Source organism: Podarcis erhardii (assembly GCF_964252035.2).
Source record: "Podarcis erhardii genome assembly, chromosome: 16".
NCBI classification, from domain to species: Eukaryota; Metazoa; Chordata; class Lepidosauria; order Squamata; family Lacertidae; genus Podarcis; species Podarcis erhardii.
The window spans coordinates 37744744-37772695 of NC_138514.1; the positions used below are offsets into that span (position 1 = coordinate 37744744).

A 27952-nucleotide genomic window follows, 5' to 3' on the forward strand; every position below is an offset into this window, starting at 1 on the left:
CTGCAAGGCTGTTGCAAGCGGCTGTCTCCCGCGCAGAGGACTCTCCGCTCTGCTGCAGCGATGGCCGGCGCAGTAAAATTAACGTATTTCTCCCAAAACAAAAACCTGCACTTGGGTGGGGCGTTGACGTGCCTGCGGCGTTTTGTGCGTGTGTTTCTTTTGCGGGGAGGGGGGCGCTGCCACTGTTTTCTGCGTGCTGCTCTCACTTGAGGGAGGAAGATTCAAACATGGTTTCTCAATTGGATCCAGGGAGTGACCCATCCCGCCAGCAAAATGGTCCCCTCTGTCTATTTCATATCTCTGGGGGAGCGCGGCCCCGACGGAGTCCCTTCGAGAGCGGGCCGTGACGTCCCGCAGCTGCCTTCCGGGTCGGCTTCGGGCTCCGCAGCCCAGGAGCGCCGCAGCGGGGCTTCCATAAATGCAACCTCGATGTGTCTCTTTCGGGAGCCGAAGCGACAGGCCTCAAAGTCCAGAGGAGCTCACAAGAATGCAGGGAGCCTCGCCTTGTATTCGCCTTATATATAAATTAGGGCTGTCCCACTAGAAAAGGCCGGACGCCCAAGCGCGAGTGCAAATGCGGAATAAGAACATGGGCAGAGCGCCCCTTCTGCGGCAGGAAGACATCAGGGGCTCCTGCCTTGCCTCCGGGAAACTGCAGGCTAGGAGACGCTTCTCCCGTCGCTCCTTCGGCTCCTGCCGCCTTCCCAGCGTCTTCTGGGAGGGGATTCATTCACTCACTCCCCAAGTCCCACCCCCGGCTGTCACCAACTCTACTGAAATCACGGTCTCCACTGTAGCCTTCTAAGAGGACAACCCGGGAAGCCCACCCACTCCCTATCAGCCTCTCTCAAGCTGCGGATCCCCAGATGTTGTTGAACTACAACTCCCATCACCCCTAGCTAGCAAGGCCAGAGCTCAGGGATGATGGGAGTTGTAGTCCAACAACATCTGGAGACCCACAGGTTGAGAACTGCTGCAAGCACTGCTGTGTTGTCCTTAAAGATTTCCCCCTGGTTACTGGAGTCCAGCTGCTCAGTAGGCACAGCAGCTGTCACAGCTTTCCTGTCTGCTTCCCTCCTCCAGTTAAACAGAAGTCATTCATACTGGCTGACACACACCCTCAAAGATATCAGGGGTGGGGGAGAGGCAAAACAACCCCTTTCTTCCTTCCTTCTTTCCCACCCATCCAAGAAAAAGCCAGACTGCAGGCCAATGCTCTGTCTATGATTTTATTAGATTTGTTTCCAATATGCCTGTATTGGAAGATTGGGAGACAAAAAAAAGGCACAAACTCACATTAAAGAAACAATAAGATCATCTAATCAAGTCTACAAAGTGTTTGCCATAAAAAGGAGTTGCACTAGGAACCAACCAAAACAGATCAGGGAGTCCCTGCAGAGGCCAGCAGAGGATGAGCCCAGAAAGGCAAGAGCATGCTGGTGGGGTGGGGGGCTTCTCTCCCCCCACTGGGCTCCAAAGATGGAAGCCCAGGCAGGTGTTGGGAGAAAGCAGCTCAGCTCAGCAACCATACCCACCCTCCTCCTCCAAGCCAACAGGGTGGGGTGGGGTCTGGGTGGTGAAGCCAAATGCAACATGTTACGCAGTGCCTCCACAGCACCCTCTCTGCTCCCATTGCTGGGCTCCCCCCTCTTCCCAGGAAGGAACAAAGAGGTCAGTCGTCACCGGGGGGTAGGGGAGGCAGAGAGAAGGCTCAGAAGATGTGCCTCAGCTACAGTTCGGCAGGAGGCGAACTCTAAAAAAACGCAACACGCAAAGAGCAGAACAAAGGACACACAGAGTGGAAGTTTGCTGCATTTTTCTCGCTCTTACTGCTAAGCAGGAAAGCTTTGTGTTTTAATGAGAGCTTTCACCTTCGTACCACAATCCTCCCTTGATTTTCTCCCCCGCCCTTCAAAATGTCACCATCTGTTTCCATAGAGATGTGGTGTCACCAGCTACAAAGCCTCTCAGCTAAAAAACAAATCTTTAAGCAGCAGGAGTGATAAGAACAGCCATAGAAACAGTTAACACATTCAAGCATAAGAATCCTCTTACACTTCATTACCAAAAGAAAAAAAGGAAAAAAATGTTCAGTGTTTTAATTCCCAATTCTCAGTATTTTACAGTACAGGAAGATTAACCAGGGGGCCTCCTTGCCCTGGAGGGGAGGGAGGAGGGAGCACCCGACACATTCCTGGTCCTAACAGACTTTCCCCCAACCCCTGGGCTTCTCTTTCTCAGGCAGGCAAGGCAGGCCCAGTGCTGAGCCATGTCTCCCGCTCCGCCTGGGGAGCTTGCTAAAAGCCCCTTTGCCCCAAAGCCCCTCACGTCACCTGTCAAGAGAGCGCGACCAGAACGGATCAAGCTTGCTTATTGCACTTGGACATCAATAAGGCAAAAAATGGACAAAACAAGAGGACAAGAGGGATAAACTGCCTCCTCTCAAGGCAAAGCTGCCCATCGTCACCCTGCTTGTCTCCCACCCTCTCTGTCTGGCAAGGGCCACTGCTTCAGGCGCAGAGAAAGGGAGGAGACCCGGCTACAGAGGCTGCCACACCAAGGCATGGCCTCAGCTCTGCTCCCACCAGCTCCTGAGTGAAGCCAGCAGTGTTTGTTCAACCCGCTCTTTCTCCTGTGATTGTCTTAAGCACCTGCCAGCCCACAGGCAAGTGGGCTTCAGAAGCCCCTCCTCAGCAGCAAAGAGCTCAGCCAGCTTTTGGCCATGACCCCTGCAGCTCCTGGCAACCGAGAGAGACAGATCATCCCCTCTGCAGTGCCACTGCTCCGTGCTACGGGCCTTATTGCTCAGGAGCAGCACAAACGCCCAACACAAGCAGCGCCTGAGCAGGAAACAACCAAAGAACGGGATTCTGCTTGTGCAATTTGTTTGGTGGTCGGGTTAAGAGACCATTCAGCTCGTCTACTGTAGTAAAGGGGAAGGTGGAGGAGACCCAGGACTGTTTTCTTAGCAGGCCAACTAAGTCACCTGCTCCCACCACCCCAGAAGCGGCAATGTGGACCTTGAGGACCACACTGGAAGGGGCTCAGCAGGCAGAACCTGGGCAAGGAGCAGAGGCTGATGCAGGTGCACTTCAAGACCAGGGCACTGCTAGGAGCAATCTTCCCTGCTCCTTGTGGCCAGGAGCCCTGCCCATTACCGTGATATTCAGGGAGCAAAAAGGTTGGCCTGACACCCTCTAATACTGAGTTCCCATCTCCACAAATGGACAAAGAAAGGTGAAGAAACAAAGGCAGCAGTTTATCCCAGTGTTTCAAAGGAAAAATAGAGATATATACATACATATGAAATCTAAATCACCACATCACAAGACTATTTCAGCTAAAACGGTCACTTGGAAATCAAAGAGCCACATGGGAATCGGGCTGAACACTCTTCTGGGGAAGGCGGCTGTGTCACGGGTGCAGCCATCCCCCAGGAAGTGCCTCCAGCCCAGGTGCCAAGGCCAGAGCGCTCAGGACCAGAGGACTGTCTATTTGCTCACGATAGTAAGGGCCACTAGAGTTAGCTAGGGGAGGTTGGAAGTCGCCTGCTGACTGGCTAGAGGAGGGCTTGATCCAGAGATGGTCCGTTGGTCAAGAGGGTGGAGTTCCTGGGCCTTCCTGCTGGCTGTTTTGCAAACTTAAGGAAAGAAAGAGAGAAATTGAGTTACTTCAGCGGCTTGAAAGCGATCTTCCAAGTGGGGAAACTCTGCTGGGTAGCTGGATTTATTAAACACTCTTGAGTATCTTGGCAGTCATTTTTGAAGGAGGGGGAACGCAGAGTGCCTTTTCTGTCAGGGATGACACTGCATGGTTTCAACAGTGAGGGTACAGTCAACTGTGCAATCCCGGAGAGCCAGCAGCAGACTTATTCCATGTCCTGCTCAGACACCCACGCCCACATCAAAAGCCTCCTGCAGCCGAGCCCACAAAGAACATTTGCACCAGGAATTTATTGCACTTGGCACAGATGTTTCTCTTGATATTTATGCTTGGAGCCAATGCAGGATCCTTAAGAAGGGGCAACACAGCTCATGTCAGAAGCACCATGTCCCCATATTTGTGGCATCGCCTCTTTTCTAACCTTTGAAGGCAGCCCCGAAGATGTGGACATACCGTGCAAAGAGAGGAATCCATGCTAGTCATCTGCAGCCGACGTTCCTTTCAAGGGGTCCTTCTGTCTCATCTGCAGCAGGAGAAAAGGAGATTTTTTGGTCTTTTGCAAAATTAGACCAGGGAGCAGGACAACCAGAGGGCAGATCTCCTGGAGTGAGAGACCTCAGCAGAGCCTCGTGTCATGCACAAAGCATCTGACAGAGAAAAGGAGCAAGAACTTCAGGCACTCGGGCAAGGAAAGCAGAGCTGCCAGCCACTTGCCCACCCCCAGTCCTTGATCACTGGGGGACATGAGGCCCAGCAGACCAAGTCCCTTCCCACTTGCCTCATCCAGCTGCCTCTTCGTCTCGTCCTCCATCCTGCGAATGTCCTCCATGGTCAGGTCAACCCATTTATCAAGCCAGCAGAACAGCTGCCGATGGAAATTCGTGAAAAGCCGCCTCTCTTGCTACAAGAGAAGGAAGAAGAGCTCAGAGCTCCAGCACAAGAGCCCTCCACAGCCAGCATGCAGCAGGGCATGCTGAGCCATGCAGCTGAGTCATGCCTCCCCACTCCCCTCAAGGGAGCAGCACCACGTTGCTCCCTGCCAGAAGTCAGTTCCAATATTCTTGGCCTCATTCAGCGCCAGACCGTTCTCAGCTCTTACAGGCAAGCGCAAGAATGCAAGAGCTCCGATACACAAAGCAGAAGAAAGATGGGCCCTACAGTGCCTGTTCATCTTGCTGGGCGCAAAAGGCCGTCTCAACCCTTGGCTTGTAACTATTCTGAGGCAGGCACAGGTTTTGCTGGCTGTAAAGAAAAGCTGTGTGCACTTGCCAAAGGCAAAGCAACAGCAATCCAGATATGAACAGGACAGAGCTGACCGCTCTGGCCTCACGACAAGGAGGGCAACGTGGCAGGGCTTCATTTGCCTGCCTGCAGTTGGTGTGTGGCTGCTCCACCTCCAAGAGAACAATGTGGCACGCCTGGCAAAGCCACAGCACACCAACCCCCAAGCGACGGAGGGGACGTTTCCCCACCCAGCCCTTTTGTGAAGGCTGAGGGCTGCACCACCTCACCCGCCTTCCCCAATTACGTCCTGTTGGCCTTTGGGGATGACCTTTCACTCACCTTCTGTATAAAGTTTTCGACTTTGTTCTGCAGCCCCCACCACTTGAACTTGACCGTTACTAGCTTGTAAGCACACATGTATGGACAGTCGGTTTGCTTGCCCAGCTCCTTCTGCAGACGTAAGAGAGGAATCCTCAGAATGGAGCCCTTGGCCCCAAACCAGCCCCACGGCCAGCCCTCCCCTCTTCCTCCTCTCCGCTCATTCAGTGTTTATACTTCTGGCAACCCAACCCACAATAGCAGGTCCAGTATGTCTAGATTATCGGCTGTGAGCCAGGAAGCCCCCCATTTAAGTCTCAAGGAAGACAGTCCTGAGCCATCTTCCATCAGCTATGAAGCAGCCTGAACACCTGGCAGCTACAGAGCCCCTATTCTCCAAGGACCACTGCCATTTGGCACAGCACCCAGAACGACACCAATGCCCATACATACCCTCCAGTTGGGCCCCAAAGGGCCACGCCCTGTTTTGGTGGATTTAAACTTTGATGGGTCTTCTTCCGGCTTGTAATCCTGAAGCAGATACAACAGGGAGCAGGTTACAGCAAAGGAAGATAACACCTACCTCCAAAGAAGGGTGCAAAGCAGTCTCCTTTGCTTCCTGGAAAGCAAGGAGCTCAGGGGAGTTCCATTTCCCCCCTTCCGCTGTAGTATCGAGGGCCACAGCAGCTGCTCAGGGGCAAGACATCCCAGGCTGCCAGGAGGAAGAAGCCCCAACCCAAGCTGGGCATTTCCACCTTGGCCTGAGCGCCTAATCCCAAAGGCCCCCCCAGGGAATGGAAGACGGACAGCACCCCCCTTTTCTCTCCACTCAATGCATGGCACAGCCACCCTGCCAATTACAATCCTGAGCAAGGGAACAGAGCAATTTATGCTGGGATTTATGGTCCCTTCTCAGCGCTCGCAAATAAAAAGAAAAGAAAAAAGGAACCTCTTACTCTCCTAGAAGCCTACACAAAATGCCCACAGAAATTAGAAGTCTTAAGTGGTTTTTGTGGCTAAGCCAATTCTTTCATTTGTAAGCTATGCCGCTGCAGAGCTCAGAGGGAAAACTCAAGGTCACAGTCAGCCAGACAACTCTGAAGTGGCTATTTGTGGCTATGCCCAGGGCCCAGTTCGGCCGACTGGAAACAGCCCCCGACAAAGGCAGCTGCTTTTCTCCAGCCAAGCAAAGCACGTGCCCCCCCCAAGCCCCCACCCGCCTGCAGCCCAAGAGGAGCCCTTCTCCTGAACACCCACCCCAGGCCAGCTCTCGCACTCGGCTGCCGTACCCTTGAAAGCACTTGGCTCCGGTCTGCAATGTCGATATAGACGGCTTCTACATTCTTCCATTCATTCGGGTCCAGTTTGTGAACCTGCAGGCAGCAGAAAGGAGGAGTGTTTGCGTGATGTCTCAGTGCCCCTCTTCCAAGTTTTAGTGCTCTTCTTTAAATTGATTTCTTCCCCCCACCTTCAGCCATTGGAGCTTTCATGGCAGCCAACGCAGGACAAGAACATAACAGCAAAGATCTTTAAACACACAGAAACTCAGCACCATGAAAACAGTTTTTATGAAAGAGCAGAATATTTATAGTAAGCTATATTCAACTAAGTTCTACTCAGAGTAAACCCACTGAAATTAATGGACCCAAGTTAACAATGCCCATTTGCTTTGGTGCTCCAAGTACAACTAATGTTGGATACTGTTCATTAGTTTTATACATTCTTACTGTTACATTATGATTTTGTACAACCACCCCCATTGCACATCACTTCAGAATTAATAGTTTTCTAAGTAAGACAAATCAAATAAACACAGCAGCAGCAAGAAAAGACATGAGAGAAGCTGAGGGGTGGCTCACGAAGAGCCAAGTCCTCCGGGGTCCAAAAAGCGATCTCTCCTCTGCCCCAAGTGGAAAGAGCTCCTGTCCAAAAGCAAGCTAGTAAGTGAAGAATCCCCCCCATTGCCCACAAGAGCAGGCTGAGGGTCCACTTCACCCCACAGCCTGTGTGGTCCAGGGAGAGGCATTTTAAGATGGACACACAAACTCCTGGGGGACCCCCAGCACACGCACGGGAGGCTTATCGTCTTGTGGCGCTCCGAAGCAAAGCATGGGGAGGTGGCTGGGGAGGCTGCACTTGGGGACAAGCGCTTCCGGCTTAGAATTGCTCCAAACCAGCAACATGCCCAAACCTTCTTTGCACTTGGCCACCTCCAGAAGGCAAGCTCTGCAGAGCCATCTCTTTGCCACCCGCTTCCGGGACGCAGAGCCAGCCACAGGGGCCGTTCCTGCCAAGGGCACTTACATTCTCCTGCATGCCAAGGTCCGGTTTGTGCCAGGTCTCAATTTTGATCAAGAAGTCGTCTTTCATGTACTCATTCTGCCAAAGAGAGAAGATTACGTTACCAGCCGGGAATTAGGAAAAGCAAGCGGGAGCATACACCTTTCCCAGACTCCACCCTTGGGGCAGCGGATCTGTCTGCTTGCTCTCCTTTCCCCATTGGCTTCTTAAGTTGGGTCAGGCAACTTTCTCTCACAGGCTGGGATCACATCACAGCAATGGAATTCCAGGCCCTTAGAAACATTTTGAGAAAACTTGCTCTTGCATTATTTGGCAAATGGAGGCGCAGATTGCAGCTATAACAAAGGCGGCATTTTTCCATCTCCGCCAAGCTAAGCAGTTGGCTCCTTACCTCTCTCGCCCTGACCTAGCCACTGTGATCCACGCGACGGTCACCTCCAGAATGGATTATTGTAACTCACTCTACGTGGGGCTGCCCTTGAGACTGATCCAGAAACTCCAGCGGGTGCAGAATGCTGCAGCGAGACTCCTTACGGGGTCTTCGCTGCGAGATCACATTCACCCAGTGCTATAACAGCTGCACTGGCTCCCAGTGGAGTACAGGATCAAGTTTAAGGTGCTGGTTTTAACCTTTAAAGCCCTATACAGCCTAGGACCCTCGTACCTACGGGACCGCCTCTCCTGGTATGCCCCACAGAGAAACTTACGGTCTTCAAATAAAAACATCTTGAAGGTCCCAGGCCACAGAGAAGTTAGGCTGGCCTCAACTAGAGCCAGGGCTTTTTCAGCTGTGGCTTCGACCTGGTGGAACACTGTCACAAGAGACTAGGGCCCTGGGGGACTTGACATCTTTCCGCAGGGCCTGCAAGACAGAGCTGTTCCGCCAGGCCTTTGGCCAGGGCACAGCCTGACTCCCTCCCTTGGCAATCTTCGCGGAGCTCTGGCCCAATGGTGGCCAGTGGCTTGAATTTAATTAATTTTATAATGAATGATTTTAGAGTGTTGTTTGTGCTGTACTTTTGTACTGTTTTATTGTTGTTAGCCGCCCTGAGCCCGGCTTCGGCTGGGGAGGGCGGGATATAAATAAAATTTATTTTTATTTTTTATTATTATTATTATTATTATTATTATTATTATTATTATTATTAAATATCTCAGAACTCTGTGCCTGCTAACATTTAACCTGCACTGTTTTATATATCACAAAATGAGAATGGAGTAGTTTTAAAGATGTTGCAGTGCTCTTCCAGCTAAGAGACAAACAGTCCCTTTTGGGGGCAAAGTGTAGTGACTAGAACCCTCAAAGAATGCCTGGAGTTGACAGTCAGAGCCTTGGTCCCCTTCCCCAGGACAAAGGCTGGCAGAGGCTCTCCAGGGTTTTGGCTAGCAGGCCAGAGCCAGAGGGAGCCAGCCCACCCACAACTTCTTTGCCCTGCCTGGAATCCATCGCCAGGGCAGCCACTTCCTAGAGGGGCTGATCGAGGGCCTGCCAGGACCGGTCGAGACACCGAGTCTATAAACCAAAGCACTCTGGGCACAGAATTCAGTGGCCAGGATGGGGGCCCAATGGCCTCTGCTGAGCAGTGATGGAAGGTGCGAAGGCCACAGGACAGGGAGGGCCAGTTGGTACAAGTGGCCCGGGAGGATCTCAGCTGGCACAGGATGAGAACAGGGCTGGGGGCAAGAGGCTGTGGAGGGGCATCAACTGTTGAATTCAAAGAAGCAAAGTTCACCCCTGAGGAGAGAAGGGTCTTCTGCCAGCTGGGACCTTCTGTGTGCAAAGCAGGGGCTCCACATCACGAGGGTGCAGTCCCTCTGCAAGCCCCACCTGGCTGTGGGACATCCCAGTAGCCTCCCCAATCACTTACACAGCTCTGCTCTGAAGGAGAGAGGAAGCCACACTTACCGTAATAACTGCTCCAGAAATCGGCACATGGAAAGAGAAAGACAGCTTTCATGAGAGAGAGAAAAGTTTGGAGATGCAGCAGGAACTCTGCCACACTCCCCCCCCCCATCCTCATGCATGTAGCCCAGTGGTGCCTGGGCGGGGGGGGGGGGGAAATGGATTGCCAGAAGGAAGCGCTCCTGCTGCCCCAAACCCTCCTCACAGCCCTGGATATGCTCCTGGGTCATTCTGCTCCTGCCTGCCTCTGAATCAACAGCACTACCTGGGGCTCCTGCTCCAGCCTCCACTTTTCAGAGGGGGCACCAGCTCTATTGCTGTTTACATCACATCTCAGAGCAGGAGGGGCCTTGTGGGTTCACCTAGGAAGCTCCCATATAACAAGGTGGACCACAGCCCTTCATGGTCTGCACTGACAGTGGCCCCGGCTTGTGGAGGCCCTCCTCAACTCAACCCTTACAATAAACAAACATGCATCACAAAGCCATCCCCAGCTCCCTCCTCCTCCTTTCCTCTGCTGGTTGGCTGCGGCTGATGGACATTGGGAGTCCAGCAACATCTGGAGGGCCACAGCCCCCCCCCCCCCCCGCTGCAGGATGGGGAGGAAGAAGTGTTCTCAACAGGCAGAGGGATGTGGGAGACTTTGCTGCCCTGGGAACTGGCTCAATCCATCCCCGAGTTTCTGTGCCTAGAAAACAGGCGTAGTTGTTGAGGCTGGAAGAGGCTTCCTCTGGAGGGAGACAGCGCACCACCCTGGGGAAAATGTCCCAGCTGCCTGGTGAACCAGGCTTGAGGCTCTGCTGCCATTTGCTTCCAGTTGGATGAGAAGCCTGCTAGGCCTTCTCTACTTTGTGCATAAGGACATTCTCCTTCTCTCCTCGCTCCGATCCTGCACAAGGGAAAATAGCCGCCTCCCAGGCCAGCTCTTGACATTCCACCGTGTGGTAACCAAAACCAGCACACCAAGTCCAGCGCCGGCTGCTAGTAATCAGATGCTTCTGATAGCAGAGCTCCATTATTCATGAGCCAGGCCACGGTGGATCTGGTGACAGGCCAGGCATCTGCACCAGCCACCGCCACTCTTTCCATTCCGAAGAGGAGGAGCGGAAGCTCACAGGGCAAATGCCAGGGTTTCAACACCCCGCGTCAGACAACTACTCAAAGCGCGGAGACTTCTGAGGAATTAACGCCACCTTTTCAGGATCGGCCAGGTTGCTTGGCCCTACAAGTTTTCACAAGGGAACACCTGGGAATGAACCGTGACAAGAAGCCGCCATGGCAGTTCCCTTGGCGCACAGTCCCAGAGGATGCTGGGTGTGTCGTTCCCAACTTAAAGCAAGGGAGAGCGAGCGGAGGTTCACAGGGCAGGGCTCCTGAATCAGAGCACCGCAGCCCAACTCTCAAGGATGGGCCTCGCACAGTTTGCTAGTTTCTTCCAGGAAATGAAGAACTGCAGTGTCCCAAGATCCTCACTAAGTCATCCCTAGCCCTGCGCAGCTGCCACAAAGTGTGACCTGCCCTGGATGCAGCACGGCTGCAAGTCCAGGTGGAGGTGCAGCTCCCCCTCCCAACTAGGCTGTCTCCACAGACTCTGGTCCAGGGCAGGAGCAGCAATGGATATTTCCCCCAGAGAGGCCGGAGCAATGCAAGGACCCACGGCCAGAAGAGGCCACGGCCTGGGCCCCCACCCAGTGTGCCTTCTCTGCCCTTGGAAAACGCGGGCAAAGGCAGCAAGGCCCCCTGTGACCTGCGTGAGCAGCAGCTGCAGCTACTGCACCAACCAAGCCTTGTGGCTACACCGTTCTCCCACCCAAAACGCTAACATGGCAGGCCTGGAAAACAGAAGTGCTGAGCTATGTGCTGGCCTGCCAGAGGCAGAGCTTGGCAGCTGCTGGAGAGGAATAAGGGTTGCTGTTTTCCCTACATGAGAAGCTCATTAGTCCATGGTTTGGGGGAAGCACCTGAGGCCAAGGGACCCTGCGAAGCTTTCAGGGGCAAGAACATTTGCAGCCTCACCCATGCCCAGAGGAAAGCCAGTCGGGCAGCCGTGAAATTCTGGGCAGGAAAGGGGCACCAATTAATGCCAGGACACACTGGCCATGCCCTGGCAGGAATCCTAATGTCTCAGGCAAAGTGCTAATGTGATAAGCCAGAGACAAACTGTGATCCTTGCCAGGACAGCTGGCCTAAGCTCTTCCCCCAGGGCTGCCAAGGCAGATGTTCCTCCTGGCCACTGCACCAGGGAGCCAGCAGCTGCCCTAGGGTCCAGCCTTGCCCTCACCTGCCAAGGCACGAAGAGGACCCTCCGCAAGCTCCTCCAAACTGGCTCACTCAGCCCTGCCTGATCAACCGGGCAGGATCAGCCCAGGTATCCATCAGACAAGCCTTGTTGTGGTTTACACAAGGAAGCAGAATGGTTGCTTCTCTCCAGCACCAAAGCCCTGGAACTCCAGTTGGCCTCACAAGACAGCTGCCCATCCCAGGGAGGGAAAGTGATCTCAGTTGCAGCTTAGGAACGTCTGTGCAAAAGGTCCCCAAAGCCTGGCCCTGCCTGCACTTTTCCAAATAGGTGAGGGGGGTGCCCACCCCACCGAGTGCAAGGCTACTCACCAGTCCGGCAGTAAGGGTAGGCATTCCAGGCCTTCTCGTGGATATTCAAGGCTCCCTCTGGGGCCAGCATCTTCACAAAGGGAGGGACTTTGCTGCAGGAAACGAGCAACAGAAGACAGCTGTCTTTGAACGGCATCTTGCACACACAGCCCAGCTCCACAGACAGACAAGCCCAGGATGCTTTTGGGCCTCTGATCTTCTGACTGACTACGGCAACAGCCAGCAAACGTGTGTCAAATGCCACAAACACAATGCCCTGCACCCAAAGGCTGAAACAACACCCAGAAGGTCACACAAAGCTGAGAAGAGCCACCGGCCCTGCAGAAAAAGGCAACTGACTTGAAACCACCCCCAAGCCAGCAGTGCTCAGGCCCAGGACCTCAGACTGACCCCCCACCTCCATTACTCACCTGCTGCTCTCCACGGTTGCAGGTAAAGCCAAAGGGCTGACTGCACAGCAAGCTGCTTTGTAAAGGGGTCAGGAGGGAGCTCCTCTCTATGGACTCCCCACGTCCTCCCCCCACCCAGCTGTGATTCCTCCTCTCTGTCTCCCCAGTCTGCTCATCACCAGGCCAGAAAGGCTTGATGAGGAACCTCAGCTCACAAGTGCCTGGCTGTGGCCATCTCCAACGGGCCTGCAGGCTTCCTGAGGGTCACTCGAACAGGTCACAGCAGCTGGGATCAAAGCAATACCCCCACCCAAAAAGGAGCTGTAGCAAGGAGTGCCACAAGAACAGCTGCCCAGAAGCTGAAGCAGGAAGGGGACCCATTGCTTTTCTTGTGCACAAGCAGCAACAAGCCCAACATGCAGAAAAGCAGAACTACTAGGGCTGAACAAACACCCAGAAGAGCTTCCTTAATGCAAGGGGGAGGGATGAATCTGTGTGTCACTTGAGGGGCCAAGATCCAACCCCCCCACACCCAACAAGCACTTCCTCCAGCCACCCCTTAAGCTCACTTGGAAGGCTGCTCAGAACTCTGGCCAGAGGGCTCCTTCCTCTGACAGGGTCTGCCTTCCCAAGACAGAGCCTGGGGTCAACTACCCTCCTCTCCCCAAAGGCAAAGAGACTGCAAAGCAGTGGAGTTCACCCCTTCCCCAGGAAGACCAAGCAAGGCCTCCGCTGACCAACACCCACCCTGCCTACAGCATCTCTGCCACATACCTCTGCAAGTGGTAGATCTTGTGTGTGTACTGCCCACGTTCCCCGTCACGCTCATAGGGCTCGTTCACCAGGACCTCCACCCCTTCACCACCGCCAGTTTCGTTCTTGCTGGCTTCTGCCACGGAGTACAGCTGCCCCACTTGGTACTGAAGGAGGAGGGACATCACAGCATCACTGTAGATTCAGCAAGCAGGTAGGCAGGGACCCAAGAAGCAGCCCTGGACTGGGGCAGACCACTGGTCCAGCCAGCTCAGCATCACCTACCCCACTGGGTCTCAACTGGTGGGTCAGGAATGATGCAAGGTGGCCTGCAACAGGAGCAGGAGCACCATGCAAAGATACGGCAAATGATCGGAGGCGCTGGAGAGATCCTGCATAGGGCAGTGGGCCCCCAGATGCTGCTGGACTACAACTCCCATCATCCCTGACCACTAGCTGTGCTATAAGCATAGACCCATCCCTGCAGGCAACCCAAAACTGGACAGAGGAAGGTCTGAGCAGCCCTGCATTGGAAGGCTTTTAACGCTTGATGTTTTATGTTTTTAGATATGCTGTAAACCGCCCAGAGTGGCCAGGGAAATCCAGCCAGATGGGTGGGGTATAAATAATAACATTATTATTAATTAGTATTATTATTATTATTATTGAGCCTGTGTCAGGCAGCTTCCTATGTTCCTGACTGCTTTACACTGTGCAGACCCTTAGCCGCTTTTTCACCTGGCAATGCTGCCAGGGACTGAACCTGGGTCAGGTGCTGTTTTTCTGCCTATGTGCCGCATTTGCTGCCAGGACTTTGCAGAGCCTGTGAGGGAGCCCTGGGTCATTCCACCGGCTGGAAGCAGGGCCTGCTCTGCAGAGTCCTTGGAACAGGGATTGACCCAGCCCTCCAAAGTGCCCAGCACCCCCCATTTCACCCTAGAAAGGATTAGGCCGCTAAGAGGAAGCAGCACTAGGTGCTTAGGGGAATTTGAGCCTGGCTCTACCCAGTCCTAGTCCAACACTAAACCTCCACGCTGTGCAAGCGTTTTAGGCCATCTGCCCCATAATTGTGAGCACAGTTGTGAAGCCCCTCCAGTGCAGGGCTGGCATTCACATACACACAGAGAGAGAGCAGAGGGAGCAAATACTGGGGCAGAGCAAGTGGCTTTGTCCCAGGGGGTGGGTGGGGTCTCCCAGACGGGGTCCCCTGGGGACAGAGAGCAGCGTGTCCCCAGCGCTGACGCACTCTCCGGTCACTCTCCCTCTCCTGCATCCTCTCGCTCCACAAGTTAGAGTTCAGGCACTAAGAGGATCAGGCTGCTGGACTGCCATCTTCACCCCTTAATCTTCCCTGTTATTTCTGATCCCCTAATCCCATTGGAACAAGGAAGCAGGCCCAGATAAATTGCTGTGTTAAATAAGAGCAGGCCCCGGGGGAATCCGCCAGAGAAAGTGTCCAAGAGGGCAAGAGGCCCCGTGCCCAGGAAGGAGGGTGGTGGGGTGGCTGGAAGGAGCCGCTCAGCTCAGGTGCTCAGTCCAGCAGGAACAGCTCAGCACTCTGGGAGGCCTGGCGGTCAGTGGCCCTGTGCTCTGCTGGGGCCAAAACTTCAGACTCAGTGCCATGCTCAGGGAGACATGATCCTGTAGTGAAAGCACCCCTCTTCCTTTCCACCCCTCAGCCAGGCTCCTTGGGGGCCATTCATCCTCCTGGAAGCAGCTTTGCATTCAGCTGGGAAAGGCAGATCCTCTAGCTCACAAGCAGGAGGGGGGATGGTTTGGGGGGGCACACAGAGAGTGGGTACAAATGATGGCACCATGTTAGAAGTAACAGCTGAGAACACACCCACACATCCTGCCAAAAAACACCAAGCAACTGATATTTGGGGGAGGGGGGAGGGGTTAGATCCAATCCTAAATCGCCTCTGGATATTAAAGATGGCCCATCTTGTTTATATTCTACAAAGGTCCCCCTCCCCCATTGAGGCCCTTGCAGATGCCCCTACAGAATACAGAGAAGAGACACCTACAAGCCCCACACGGAACTTTGGCCATTGGACTGTAGGACTGTGATGCATTGGATTTTTAATCTGCCTAAGCTGCCTCATTGCGAGGAAGGTTCCTGCTTTCCTCCCCTTTGCCGCCATTGCTTTCCCTTTGGGGGGGGGCGGGAATGCTGAGGGGTTCTGTAGGCTCAAGAGAGAGCACAGCTGGCACCCAGCCCGCTCAGAACAAATCTTGCTCTGCAGCTCCCCCTCTTGGCGTCCCTTTACACAGCTCTGGAGAACCCGCTGCTGCCCAGGCCCCACCCCCTTCCCCGTCCCAGTAGCCTCAGGGCTTTGGCTTCCACTCTCAGCTTGTGCCTGCAACACCTTCCTAGGTCCTCTGGCTTTCTGGTCTCTTTAATGGAAACAGCACCTGCCTGCATTGGTTGAGTTGTGCTTTGGGACCAGCCGGACCTTGCCAAAGCCACAAGCCAGGGATGGGAGTCTCCAAGAGAGCTTGACCCAGAGGGCTCCCTGTCAGGCCCCGTCTAGGGAGACAGGAAGCCAGGCTGCCCAAGGGGTGCAGCCTTGGAAGCGGCAAGAGACCAAGCTGCACTTGCAAGGTGTCAGGAGCCTCCTTCTCCCTTCAAGGCACTCTGTAACCCGAACTCTGGGAAACATGAACCCAACTCTGCTTTGCCCCAATTCTGACAAGGCAGCACCGGACAGGACTCAGGACCCCAGCAGGTGCAGAGCCCGAGGCAGCCAGGCCAGCCCTTTCTCAGGAGGAGCCACCTGGGCGCCAGAGCAGGCTAGCGGGCAGCCGTGGGGATTTCAAGCAGACATATTTACTTCCCCCATATTGTCTCAGTTACCTCTGCAGCAACTGTACAGGGTTGGCCGGCATTACTCTCCAAATATTCCACATGGGGAACCCAAGCAGAGAGCGAGTCAGTGCCCCAGGAGTGCCATGTCAGAAGACCAGGATGAGCCCCGTCCATTCCAGGCTGGAGGAAGGGTAGCACCCAAAGACCTGGCCAGGAGCAAGGAGCACTTCCAGCAAGGCTCCCCAGCTGGGTCTCCTTCCGTGGGTGAAGCTGATGCAGAAGACGCACGTGTGTGCTTCAGGCCACTTGGGCTGACCTACATTCTCTAGCTCTGCCTCCATTGTCCTTTGTTACTGCCATCACCAGGGTTGGGGCGGGGGGTGGGGGACTTTAGCAGAAAAATGGACCTGGAAGGAAAGTCAACCAGAGCTCTCTGCTCAATCTGGTAGCCCCCTCCACACTTGTGCTTCAAAACAAATAGTTGGGGGAAATGACACACGCTTTTGTGCAATGCTCACATTTGCCACGGACACCCAGGAATGCCCCTAGTGAGGGCCTGACACTTCCCTGGAGCGCAAAGCGCTGAGAGAGAGCAAGGGGAATAACAAGCTATGCATCCTAGGGATGTCTCCACCTCCACTCAAAAGCCCCTGGCAGGCAGGCAGGCAGGCAGGCTGAAGTTTATGGCACGGTGGGAGTTAGGCCCTCACACAACGCTCACTAATCTTGCTGCAAATGCAGGAACATTCTTTAGTCAGCAGCTTGTTCCTAATAATTCAAATAGTCTTAAGAAGGAGGGCAGGCAGGCAACAGAGCCCAGGAGCCCGGATAAATCTTATAGACTCTTCCATCCATAACTGATGCCAAGAGTGGAGCAGGGAACTGGTTTGGTGGAAAGATCTGCCACACACTTGAGACTTGTGGGTGCTCTGACCATGAGTGTTTAAACAGTGAGTGTTTAAACAGACAAATGCCAGGCCCTCACACCTTAAAGAGAGTCCCAGAAACTTGTTCAATGTCACTCAACCCCTTGCAGAACTGGTGACAAGTTCCTCTCCACAGCACTAAGCACCCACCTCCTCCCCGCTTGCAGCAAAGTGGCCCCTACTAAAGCAGAAATGAGCTAATCTTTAAGTAGCCACAACACACTTCTCACTGGCCACAAATGGAACCAGGACTAGATTTAAGGCAGGCATTGAAAAGGAAGCAGCAGAGAAGTTGGCACTTACCTCCTCCACAGACACGGGCAAAAGAACACGACTGCAAGAGAAGAGACAAAAGGAAGTTCACTAAAGGTCCAGTAACCAGGATCACTTGCACAGTGCCAACAACAACTCACAGCCCCACTGGAGGATTACAGCCCAAGGGGTTCCAGTGGAGCTAGGACACCCCCCCCCTCTGTCCCCGCTATTGCCTGCCACCCCCACTGCCAATGCTGTCTCTGCTGGGGAGTTCATTTCTGCAGCCTGGGGCAACTCAGGCAAGGATATCCCAGAACAGCAATGAAGTTTCCCGTTTCACAAATGTTGTATGGAGAAAGAGAAAGACAGAGATAAACAGAAAAACTAGAACAGCAAAATGGACTCTGTCCAAGCCCCACCAAGGAACTTTAAAGAAAGAAGACACATGTAAACCCCAACCCAAACACCACAGTAATGTTTCACACACACACACACACACACACACACACACACACATGCAGTGGCTAGTTAAACATTAACGTCAGATGCAAAGATGTTTGCTTTATCTAATGCGTTATGATGATGGCATCACAATAGCAGCTGTCACCAAAGCCTACCTCTACTAAAACAAAGAGACAAGGGTTTCTTACAACTATGCCAGTAATCTCCATACTAGGGCAACTTAAATATTTGGCAAAGCTCTTGATGTTTGGCAAGGCCAACTGATGAACTCCAGAAAAGTCAAGACAGTGTGGACTGGAACGACTCCAAACTGGGGAAGAGCTCCAGGCACGAAATGTGGCCGTCTCTCTTCCCCAGCAATGCAGTGCACACCCAGCAGCAACCCTGAGAGATGCCAGCCCTCTTCCTCTAAGGAAGGGGAACTTGCTGTGGCCCTTCAGGGACAGCTGGATTCCAGCTCCCAGCAGGCAACCTGGCAACAGACTGGGATGGTGGGCGTTGGGAGTCCAGGAATGTATGGAATTCTGCAAAGAGACCCCTCTGTACTAGCCGGTTGGACAGCAGAGCTCACAGTGGTCCACAAACCAGGCCGAGAACTCCCTCACCAAACCAGTCTTGGGCAAAGGTACCCTAAAGGGAAACCTGAAAGTCACCTGGAAGGGTCTGCGTGGAAGATGAGGAATGAGTAACTTCCTGTGCTTCTGGCAAGGAGGACAGCAAAGAAAGAAGGGCCTTATTTTGTTCTCTGTCATTGGTCAGAGCCAGAAATATATTTCCAAAATGGCTGTTAAAAGCAGGAGCCTGTACCAAAATATTTAGAGCCCAGCCCTAAACTTGGTCATAACAGACCAGAAGACAGGAACCAGGAAACAAAAACGTTGTCCCCATCTTCAAAAAAAAAGGGGGGGGAGGCCTAGGAAACTACCCACCAGTCAGCTTGACATCAAAACCAGGAAAAGTCCAGAACAGATAATTAAATGGCACTTAGGGAGGATATTTTGATTACTAAGACCCAGCATGGGTTTCTCAAAAACAAGATGAATGTTGTGGACATAGTGTATCTTGATTTCCGAAAGACGTTTGACAAAGTTCCCCATGATACTCTTGCAGAGAAGCTAGTAATATGTGGCCTGGACGGAGTAACTGTTAAGTGGTTTTGTTGTAGGTGATTGACTGAATCCAAAGAGTGCTGACTAAGGGTTCCTCATCATCCTGGAATAAAGTGACAAATGGGGTGCCACAGGGTTCTGTCCTGGGCCTGTTGTTGTTCAACATTATTTATAAACAACTTGGATGAAGAAATTGAGGGGGTGCTCATCAAGTTAGCAGAAGACAACAAACTGGGAGGGGTAGCTAATGCCACAGAATACAGAATTGGAATTCAAGATGACCTTAACAGATTGGAGACCTGGGCCCAAACTAGTAAAATGAATTTCAAAAGGGACAAATGCCAGGTTATAAACTTAGGAAGGAAGAACCAGCTGCATAAACGGAAGATGGGGGACACCTGGCTTGCCAGTAGTACATGTGAAAAGGATCTAGGGGTCTTAGTAGACCTCAAGCTGAACATGAGTCAACAGTGTGATACAGCAGGGGAAAAAGCAAATGCTATTCTAGGATGCAGCAACAGAAGCATTGTGTCCACGACAAGGGTATTAATAGTGCCTTGGTCACACCACACCTGGAGTCCTGCACCACAATTTAAGAAGACCACTGGCAAGCTGCAACATGTGCAGAGGATGGCAACCAAGATCATCTGGGGTCTGGAAACCAAGCCTTATGAGGAAAAGTTTAAGGAGCTGTGTATGTTTAGCCTGGAAAAGAGGAAACTGAGAAATGACCCTTCAAACATCTAAAGGGTTGTCACATAGAAGATGGAGCAAGTTTGTTTTTTCCTGCTCCAGAGGAGAGGCTCTGAACCAATGGATTCAAATTGCAAGAAATTAAACATCAGGAAGAACTTTCTGACAGTGAGAGCCATTCAACAGTAGAACAGATTCCCTTGGAAGGTATTGGTCTCTCCTTCCTTGGATGTCTCTAAGCAGAGGTTGGATGGTCATCTTTCAGGGATTATTCAGCTAGGATTCCTGCATTGCAAGTGGGCTGGACTAGATGACCCTTGGGATACCTTCCAACCCTCCAATTCTATGAGCATTTGGAATAAAGCAATGCATGAGATGAGCCAGCAGAGCATGACTCCTGAGGCTAGGATGTGTGTCTGTGTTTGCAAAGAGACAGACAGGAGACAATTAGTAATTTCATACCAGAGAATTTCAGTTCATCATCAAGCAACCTGTCAAAATGCATATAACTTGGGAAAACCAAAACTTGTCCAGAAGAAGCAGATTCTGCATAGCCAGCTGTCATTTTCCAGACATGTCAAGGAGTCAGCAAACAGGTAAAACCACCTTAATAACGAAAATACTTTCTTTCAAAGCGCTCTCAACTAGAAACCTATAATGGAGCACGATCGAGTCATACTTTCATAACTGAGTAGACTTTGGACCAAACATGGCTGATTAGCCATGGCTCACTTTCCTTGGGGCCACAGCTGAGGATTGGTCCAGGCTTAAAAGAAGCTCTGCTGCAGGGCCTGTCTGCCTCTGAGGGGAGGCAAACTTTGAACAATATATGAAACAAGCTCTAGTCTGAAACCTCTTTCAGGAAGTTCCATGTGCTTTCAGGGAGGGGAAGAAAAGGGAACGCTGTGCTGTTGTGGGGTCTCGTTCCCCCAAGACGTGACCAGGACCCTGGAGCAGGGAGGAGAGCAGCAGGGCATCCCAGACTCTATCCCACACTGCGGATACAGAGTGCTGCAGAAGGACAGAAGTTTAACTCCAGGCAGGTCACAGAAGCAGCAGCTGCTCTTTGCTGCCGGCATCTATCTAGCTCTCCTCCACGGAAGCCCTGTCAGCATCTGATGGCTGTGGCCATGTTGGCAAGCCGGTTGCCAGGGAGAGCAAATGGTTTGTCCCATCTTCTGGGTCCCTGCTCTGGTGTTTGGCAAATCCCAGCACCTGGAAGGCACCAGCAAAAGTCCTCCCTCCCCCCCCCCCAGCACTCGCTGGCAAGGCAGGACTTCCAGCAGCAGCAGCAGGAGGAGGAGGAGGAGGGAGACCCTGTTGCCAGAGGCCCAGGGAAGGGCCATACCAAGGAGGTTTTGCAGGCTGACCTCAGGCAGGGTCAAGTGACCTTAGCCAAAAAACCCCTCAAAAACAACCACCCCCATGGTGCAAAAAAGAGGCACTCATCTCAAGTTAACCTTGCGGCAAGCCCGCACCTTGCTGTGCCCTGTCCGGACGAGCCGGTCCGCCAAGGCAGAGAGGGAAGGTGGCCCCCCCAGGGGCCAGGGGGAGGAGGGCGGCCCGCTTCTCCCTCGGGGCTCCCGGCGGCGGCCTCCCGCTCTTCCTCCTCTTCCAAGGTCCTCCTGCGAGAGAGGATGCCGGGCGCCGGGGAGGAGGAGGGGGAGGGGGGAAGCGCGGCTCCGCCATCCTCATCCCCATCCCGGCATCGGGCGGAGGGTGACCTTCACCGCCCTCGTCCATCCTCCTCTTCCTCGGACCCGCATCCCTCCCGCGGGGGGGGGGGGCAGAGAGAGAGAAAGAGAGAGAGAGACCCCCTCCCCCCTCCCGGGAGAGAGCGCAGCCCCCGGCCAGTGTGTGTGTGGGGGGGGGGTGTCTCCGCCTGCGGAACTCCCTGCCACCTCCCTCAAGCCCTTCTGAGGAGAGACCCCCACATACCCCCCCGGCGGCCACTCACTATTCCTTGACGAGCACCATGGCGGGCGGGCGGCGGCGGCTCCTGGCGGTCCGTCCGTCCTCCTCCTCCTGCGGGGCTGCGCTCCGTCTCTCCTCGCCCGCCGTCCGCCTCTTTCTGGGCTCCTCCGCGCGCGGCCCGGACGGAGCGCCGAGGGGAGGGGGGCGGGAGCGGGAGCGGGAGGGGAGGGGGGGCGGCGCGCCGAGAGGGAAGGAACGAGCGTTCCCCGGCAACAGCCGCTGCGTCACTGCGCCGCGTCCCCGGCGCGCTGGCGTCACGCCTCGGAGGGAGAGCGGGAGGGCTGGGCGCGCGAGCGGCGCGTGCGCAGGAGGCGCGCGGGAAGGTTGAGGCGGGTCGGGCGGCGGCGCTCTGCGTATGCTCAGAGGCATTCCGGCCCCGCCTTGCTTCCAGTGATAAAGGCGCCAGCCGCCTCTTTCGCTCGCCCGGCAACGCGCCCCCCCTCCATGTCCCCGTCCTGGTGCCTCGGTTTCCATCCGGGATGCGGCGGAGGTCCAAAGGAGCCCCGTGGGGTTCATCCTGAAACGGAGCAGCGGCTGAGAGAGGGGGCTCGGAGAGCGGATATTCATTCTGCCACAGCTTCTCTTGAACCGGGGGGTGGGCATCAGTGCTCCCCCCCCCCCCATGTTGGTGAACTGCAACCCCACACAGCCCCACGGCTTCCCCAAAGAATCCCAAGAAGGGTACTTCTGGGATGGGGTAAACTATAGTTCCCAGGTTTCTTGGGGGGAAGTCATGTGTGGATGTACCAGCATAGTCAGGGATCGGGGCGATGGGAGTTGTAGTCCACCAACACTTTCACTCCTTCCCCACACCTGCCTATTCAATTCATCAGTGGGAATTTTTCCATATTTGGGGGGGTGGGGTGGGGGAAGCACCCTTTTTAAAAGGGTTTGGCTGTAAGGAAGGTTCAGCTGCTGAAAGGTGGTTTGGAGGGCTGAGTCTGGCCCTCCCCCTTTGCCAAGCATGACTCAGCTGCTAAGGAGCGGGAGGAGATCCTGGCCCACCCTGAGCCCCGGGACAGCCCTTTCTGCATGGCAGGGCAATCTGGTGCCTCCACCCTACACGGAGAATGAAGTGAGCCTGGGATAGCCGCCTGCTGTCATCCTCATTTCAAGGGTTGCTAGGTTTCCGGCTTTATACCGGCTGGGCTGGTTACACTGGTTGTTCCTCAGCTGCCTCTGATAGTTGATGGGAGAAGTTTCTCATCGTCTTTGCAGGATGTTACCCTCTCCATGGCCCAGTACATCCCTGGGAGGGAATTCCAGCAAAAGAGGAGCCCTGCAGGATCAGGCCATGGAGCCCAGCCTCCCACTTCCTGCAGGTGCCTCTGGGAAGCCCAGAAAGGGAATAAAAGCATGGGCTCTCCCTCCCTGCTGCCCTCCAGCATCTGTGAGAGGTAGACTGCGCTTGAAAGTGGAGGTCCTACACAGCCATCGAAAGGCTGCTGCTTTTTTCTCCTTGGATTTCCCCCTTCTAAAGCAACCTGAGCTAGTGGCCATCTCCACTTCATGTGGCAATGAGTTCGGTTACATGCTGTGTGAAGGACTTCCTTTTGTTTTGAATCTCTGGCTCAGGAACCTTTTACAGTCTAAGGGCTGCGCACATAGAATCATAGCATCATAGAGTTGGAGAAGAGCACAACGGCCATCGAGTCCAACCCCCTGCCAAGCAGGAAACACCATCAGAGCACTCCTGACATATGGTTGTCAAGCCTCTGCTTAAAGACCTCCAAAGGAGGAGACTCCATCACACTCCTTGGCAGCAAATTCCACTGTCAAACAGCTCATATTGTCAGGAAGTTCTTCCTAATGTTTAGGTGGAATCTTCTTTCTTGTAGTTTGGATCCATTGCTCCGTGTCCGCTTCTCTGGAGCAGCAGAAAACAACCTTTCTCCCTCCTCTATGTGACATCCTTTTATATATTTGAACATGGCTATCATATCACCCCTTAACCTCCTCTTCTCCAGGCTAAACATGCCCAGCTCCCTTAGCCGTTCCTCATAAGGCATCGTTTCCAGGCCTTTGGCCATTTTGGTTGCCCTCCTCTCCTCTGGACACGTTCCAGTTTGTCAGTGTCCTTCTTGAACTGTGGTGCCCAGAACTGGACACAGTACTCCAGGTGAGGTCTGACCAGAGCAGAATACAGTGGCACTATTACTTCCCTTGATCTAGATGCTATACTCCTATTGATGCAGCCCAGAATTGCATTGGCTTTTTTAGCTGCCACATCACACTGTTGGCTCATGTCAAGTTTGTGCTCAACCAAGACTCCTAGATCCTTTTCACATGTACTGCTCTCAAGCCAGGTGTCACCCATCTTGTATTTGTGCCTCTCATTTTTTTTGCCCAAGTGCAATACTTTACATTTCTCCCTGTTATAATTCATCTTGTTTGTTTTGGTCCAGTTCTCTAATCTGTCAAGGTCGTTTTGAAGTGTGATCCTGTCCTCTGGGGTGTTAGCCACCCCTCCCAGTTTGGTGTCATCTGCAAATTTGATCAGGATGCCCTTGAGTCCATCATCCATGTCGTTGATAAAGATGTTGAATAAGACCGGGCCCAAGACAGAACCTTGTGGCACCCCACTAGTCACTCTTCTCCAGGATGAAGAGGAGCCATTGATGAGCACCCTTTGGGTTCGGTCAGTCAGCCAGTTGCAAACATGTGGGGAGCGGGGGCCAGAAGCAAAATGGGCATTTGCCTTGCTACACAGTTTCTGCACATATACGCACCCCTCCTGTCTAGTGCCATCAAGAGACATGACCAGAGTTCATGGGCAGAGTCCAGTCAGGCAAAGCACTCAAGGAGGGCCCAAAGCAGGGCAGGGAGTTGTGGACTGGGAAAAGGGTGTGTGATCTGGGGAAAGATTTTGTTTAAAATAAATTTTATTGGTTTTCAACAAAAACAAAAACAAAAACACATAATAATTTCACATCCAATTTTTCACAAATTATTTCTTTTCTGGACTTCCTTCAGCTTTTCTGTAAATCATCCATAGTCGTTATTTAATAAGTTACGCATTCCTTAGGTTTGTATTGTCATTATTTAAACCTTTCTTTTTCTATTCCCTTTAAACAATACTTCTCAAATTTCACATTGCCTCTTTAAATCCTTCTAGCGTTATCTGTCCCTCACTTATACTTTCCAGATATTCCACAAATTTTCCCCAGTCCTCGATGAACTTGAGAGCCAGTGTGGTGTAGTGGTTAAGAGCGGTAGTCTCGTAATCTGGGGAACCGGGTTCGCGTCTCCACTCCTCCACCTGCAGCTGCTGGGTGACCTTGGGCCAGTCCCACTTCTCTGAAGTCTCTCAGCCCCACTCACCTCACAGAGTGTTTGTTGTGGGGGAGGAAGGGAAAGGAGATTGTTAGCCGCTTTGAGACTCCTGAAGGGGAGTGAAAGGCGGGATATCAAATCCAAACTCCTCCTCTTCTTCTTCTTCTTCTTCTTCTTCTTCTTCTTCTCTTAAATATCTTCCCAGTCAATTTATCCAACTCAGCATAGTCTAACAGTTTCATTCTCCATTCTTCTATCGTCGGTATTTCCTGTTGTTTCCATTTCTGGGCCAGTAACACTCTTGCAGCTGTCACTGCATATTGGAAAAATTTACAGTCCTGTGATCTGGGGAAAGTTTAGGGGGCCGGAGAGAGAGAGGGGCTTGGAGGGCACCAGTTGACCCCTGGGACTGAGATTCCTGCCCACTGCTCTACCTGACCTTGAATTTTTTTTTAAAAAAATTATTTTCTTGCCTTACAAAAATATGTGCATTGTCTCAGGTTGTAGAGTCTTTTCTACAGATTGGTTACATTTGAGACAGTGTATACAAGATAAGGTTGGGGAAGAAGAGGGGGAGAGGGGTGGGGTGGTAAAACTTATATTCTTTTACTAAGGGTATGTGTGGGGGTCTTTGTGTCGGCATCACTTGAGTACTGTAGGTTCTGTTTCTGTTTGTTATATTCCCTTGGTAGTAAGGCACTGGGGCAGTGTGTGGTTGGTTGTCTTGAGCTGGCTGCAGTGAGATTAGTTTATGTGAGGGGGGAGGGATTGTTGGATCAAGTTAGCCATATTAATGTTTATGCTGTTGGTGGGTTCTTGTTGAGCTGTGTATGTAATAAAGGGGAGCCATTCCAGGGTGAAGCTGTTGTAAACAAAAATTGCCCTTTCCCCTTATGGGGTACCCAAGAGCCCATATAGAGTCCTTACATAGGTTCCCTATTGGTAGGAGAGAATAACAGAGGCCAACCAGAGAATATTGAGAAGCAAAGCAGCTAGGAAGCTTGATCTTTATTGATCTGTTGCAACAGGGTGCTCCCCTCACCCGCAGGAAAGGAGGAAGACCCAGAAAAATGGCATGCAAGGCCTTATAAAGACGTTTGAAATTGGCTAAGACCTCAAAATTCCTATCACAAAGGCATCCTCGTTTATTTGTTCCTGTGTCAGTTTCAGTTTATTGGTTAACTTTTATGGTAGGGCTTTTCCCAATACGATTTTGTACCAGTGGTCCATGTTTATACTCCAGACAGGTCCATCTGGCTATGAGGTTTCTGGCTGGTGAGAGTAAGCTCTTTATAATGTGTATGGTCATTATGACCTTGTGGTTTAGACCACATTCTAGTCCATTGGGTGGGGTTAATTTCGTAACCTATGTTTATGTCATCAGCATTATTGTCTTTTGATTATGTCACGGGGGTTTGTGGGGTTTTGGAGCAGTATTTTTTGTCATCTCCTTGCTGTGTCCTTTTGCTTTTAGGAGGAGGTTTTCAAAGGTGGTCAAGGGCATATTGGCTGCTGGTTTTACTTTTGGTTTGTTTAAGGCGGTGTTCAGTTGTTGGTGTGTTAGCCAGGGCATTTGGGTGTCACCTAGTTTGTATTTTATTTCTTGTGCCAATATGGGTTTGTTATTTTTGTAGAAAATTGCTAGGTGAGGTTACCTTGAATTTTAATATTCTGGAAGAAATCTCAGGAGATCCTTCAGGGATGCCCCTTTTTGCAGCCGCCTTCTATGCAAGGAGACGGCATTTATTCCTACCCTTGGTTTTCTTTTGTTTCAGCCAGTGACCAATCTGTTTAGAGGAATCCACCCTCTTAACCCATGACGGCTGAGTTTACTTTCTGTTCCTGTGAACCCTCTGAGGAACTTACGCCCACAGAACGAAAGAGGCAAAGTCCAAGGCCCCTTATCTAAGGGCTTTTCTCCGCCCTTGGACTTGGTCCGGTGAAGTCAATGGGGCTGGCAGGACCCCTTGTGGATGAGAAACCTTCCCCACCCACCTGCCTGCCTGGGTTGCTCCATTGCTCCTTTTGACTGGCTTCAGCGGGGTCTGCCTTGACCATGCCTGCCCCCAGAGGGAGTGTGTTTAACTAAGAGGACGTCATCTTTGGGGAAAGATGCTTCGCTCGCAACGCTGTCCGAATGCAGAGTGAGCAGCAGCTGCAGCCTGGCTTGTGCTCAGAGCCCAGGCCCCTTCCCTGGAGCCACGGCAGCAGCGAATGTTTGGCTCTGGGGACCAAGTGCAGGCACCTCCCTGGAGGAAGCCAGCATCCTTCATCTGCCCCAAGAGCAAGTGGTGCTTCTTCACACCGCTTCCCAATGGGACATGGTCCCTTGTCACAAATGTGCATTTATTACCTTTTAATACGCCCCCCCCCCTCCTTCCAAGGACCTCAGGGCGGGTGGCATAGGCCTCCTGTGAGGCAGATTAGGCTGAGAAGTAGCAGCCCCCTATCAGTTTCATGGGCGAGCAGAGGTGTGATCCTGGCTCTCCACTGTCTTAATCTGATGCTCTAGCCCTGGGAGCCAATGCGGCCCTCCAGCCTCTCTCTCTCTGGCCCTTGGGACTCTGCTCAGACCACGCACCCTCCTGAGACCAATCTCTCAGTGCCCGCCTCAAGTGAGCTCTTGAGCTGGGATCCTGACTCTGGCTTGCCTGGGTGGAGAGGCAGGTTCATGGGTGTGCACACACAACCTCTTGAGGGAAGGTACCCTGCAGTACCAAGGTGGCAAGAGTCACCGCTGTCCTTCTGGCATCCAGCCTCTGGAAGGATCCCCAAGAGGGGATGTGGCCAGTGGGTTCCATGCCCCCGTCTTCTCTAACCAGTAGAGCACTGTCTTTTAGGGGCCTGAAGGAAAGTAAGGATCCTAACTATATGAAGGGAACACAGATCAAGAAGTAGCTTGGCTGTGAGTCCCAGAAGGCCTGCTCTCTTCCTTGCAAGTCTTTTTCCACCTGGCCTGGGAGGGTGGGGCCAGGACTGACTCCAGCTACAAAATCTGAGAATGCTGAACAGTCTCATAGACTGAGGTGTTGTTTAAGGGGTTTTGTTGCAGGGCATTGCTGATGGTGATGTGGGCTTTTTATATATTTGTTTTAGATCTTTATCTGCAAAGCATTCAGTTTGGTTGTGTATTTTTTTAATGTTTTATCACTTATGACTACTTTTGTTATGTCGAAGTTACGTATTTTTTCATGTTGTAAGCTGCCTTGAACTGTGGAAAGGTGGCAAACTATAAAATTTTGTATGTATCAAGAAAAGATCCAGTCTCCTGTTCTCACATGGCCAGCCAG

General features: G+C 52.7%; 1 protein-coding gene across 1 annotated transcript; it reads right to left on the reverse strand.

Moving 5' to 3' along the window:
- Positions 1-1215: 1215 nt before the first annotated feature.
- PITPNA (phosphatidylinositol transfer protein alpha) lies at positions 1216-21505 on the reverse strand. Its single transcript, XM_081844005.1, has 12 exons — positions 21373-21505; positions 17200-17230; positions 13183-13328; positions 12016-12111; positions 9375-9378; positions 7510-7584; positions 6495-6578; positions 5659-5736; positions 5227-5337; positions 4442-4564; positions 4117-4186; positions 1216-3640 (listed from the first exon to the last, which is right to left on the reverse strand). Exons 1-11 carry the CDS (start codon positions 21390-21392, stop codon positions 4139-4141), a joined length of 816 nt encoding a protein of 271 aa, XP_081700131.1. The 5' UTR covers positions 21393-21505; the 3' UTR covers positions 1216-3640; positions 4117-4138.
- Between the last annotated feature and the right edge of the window lie 6447 nt (positions 21506-27952).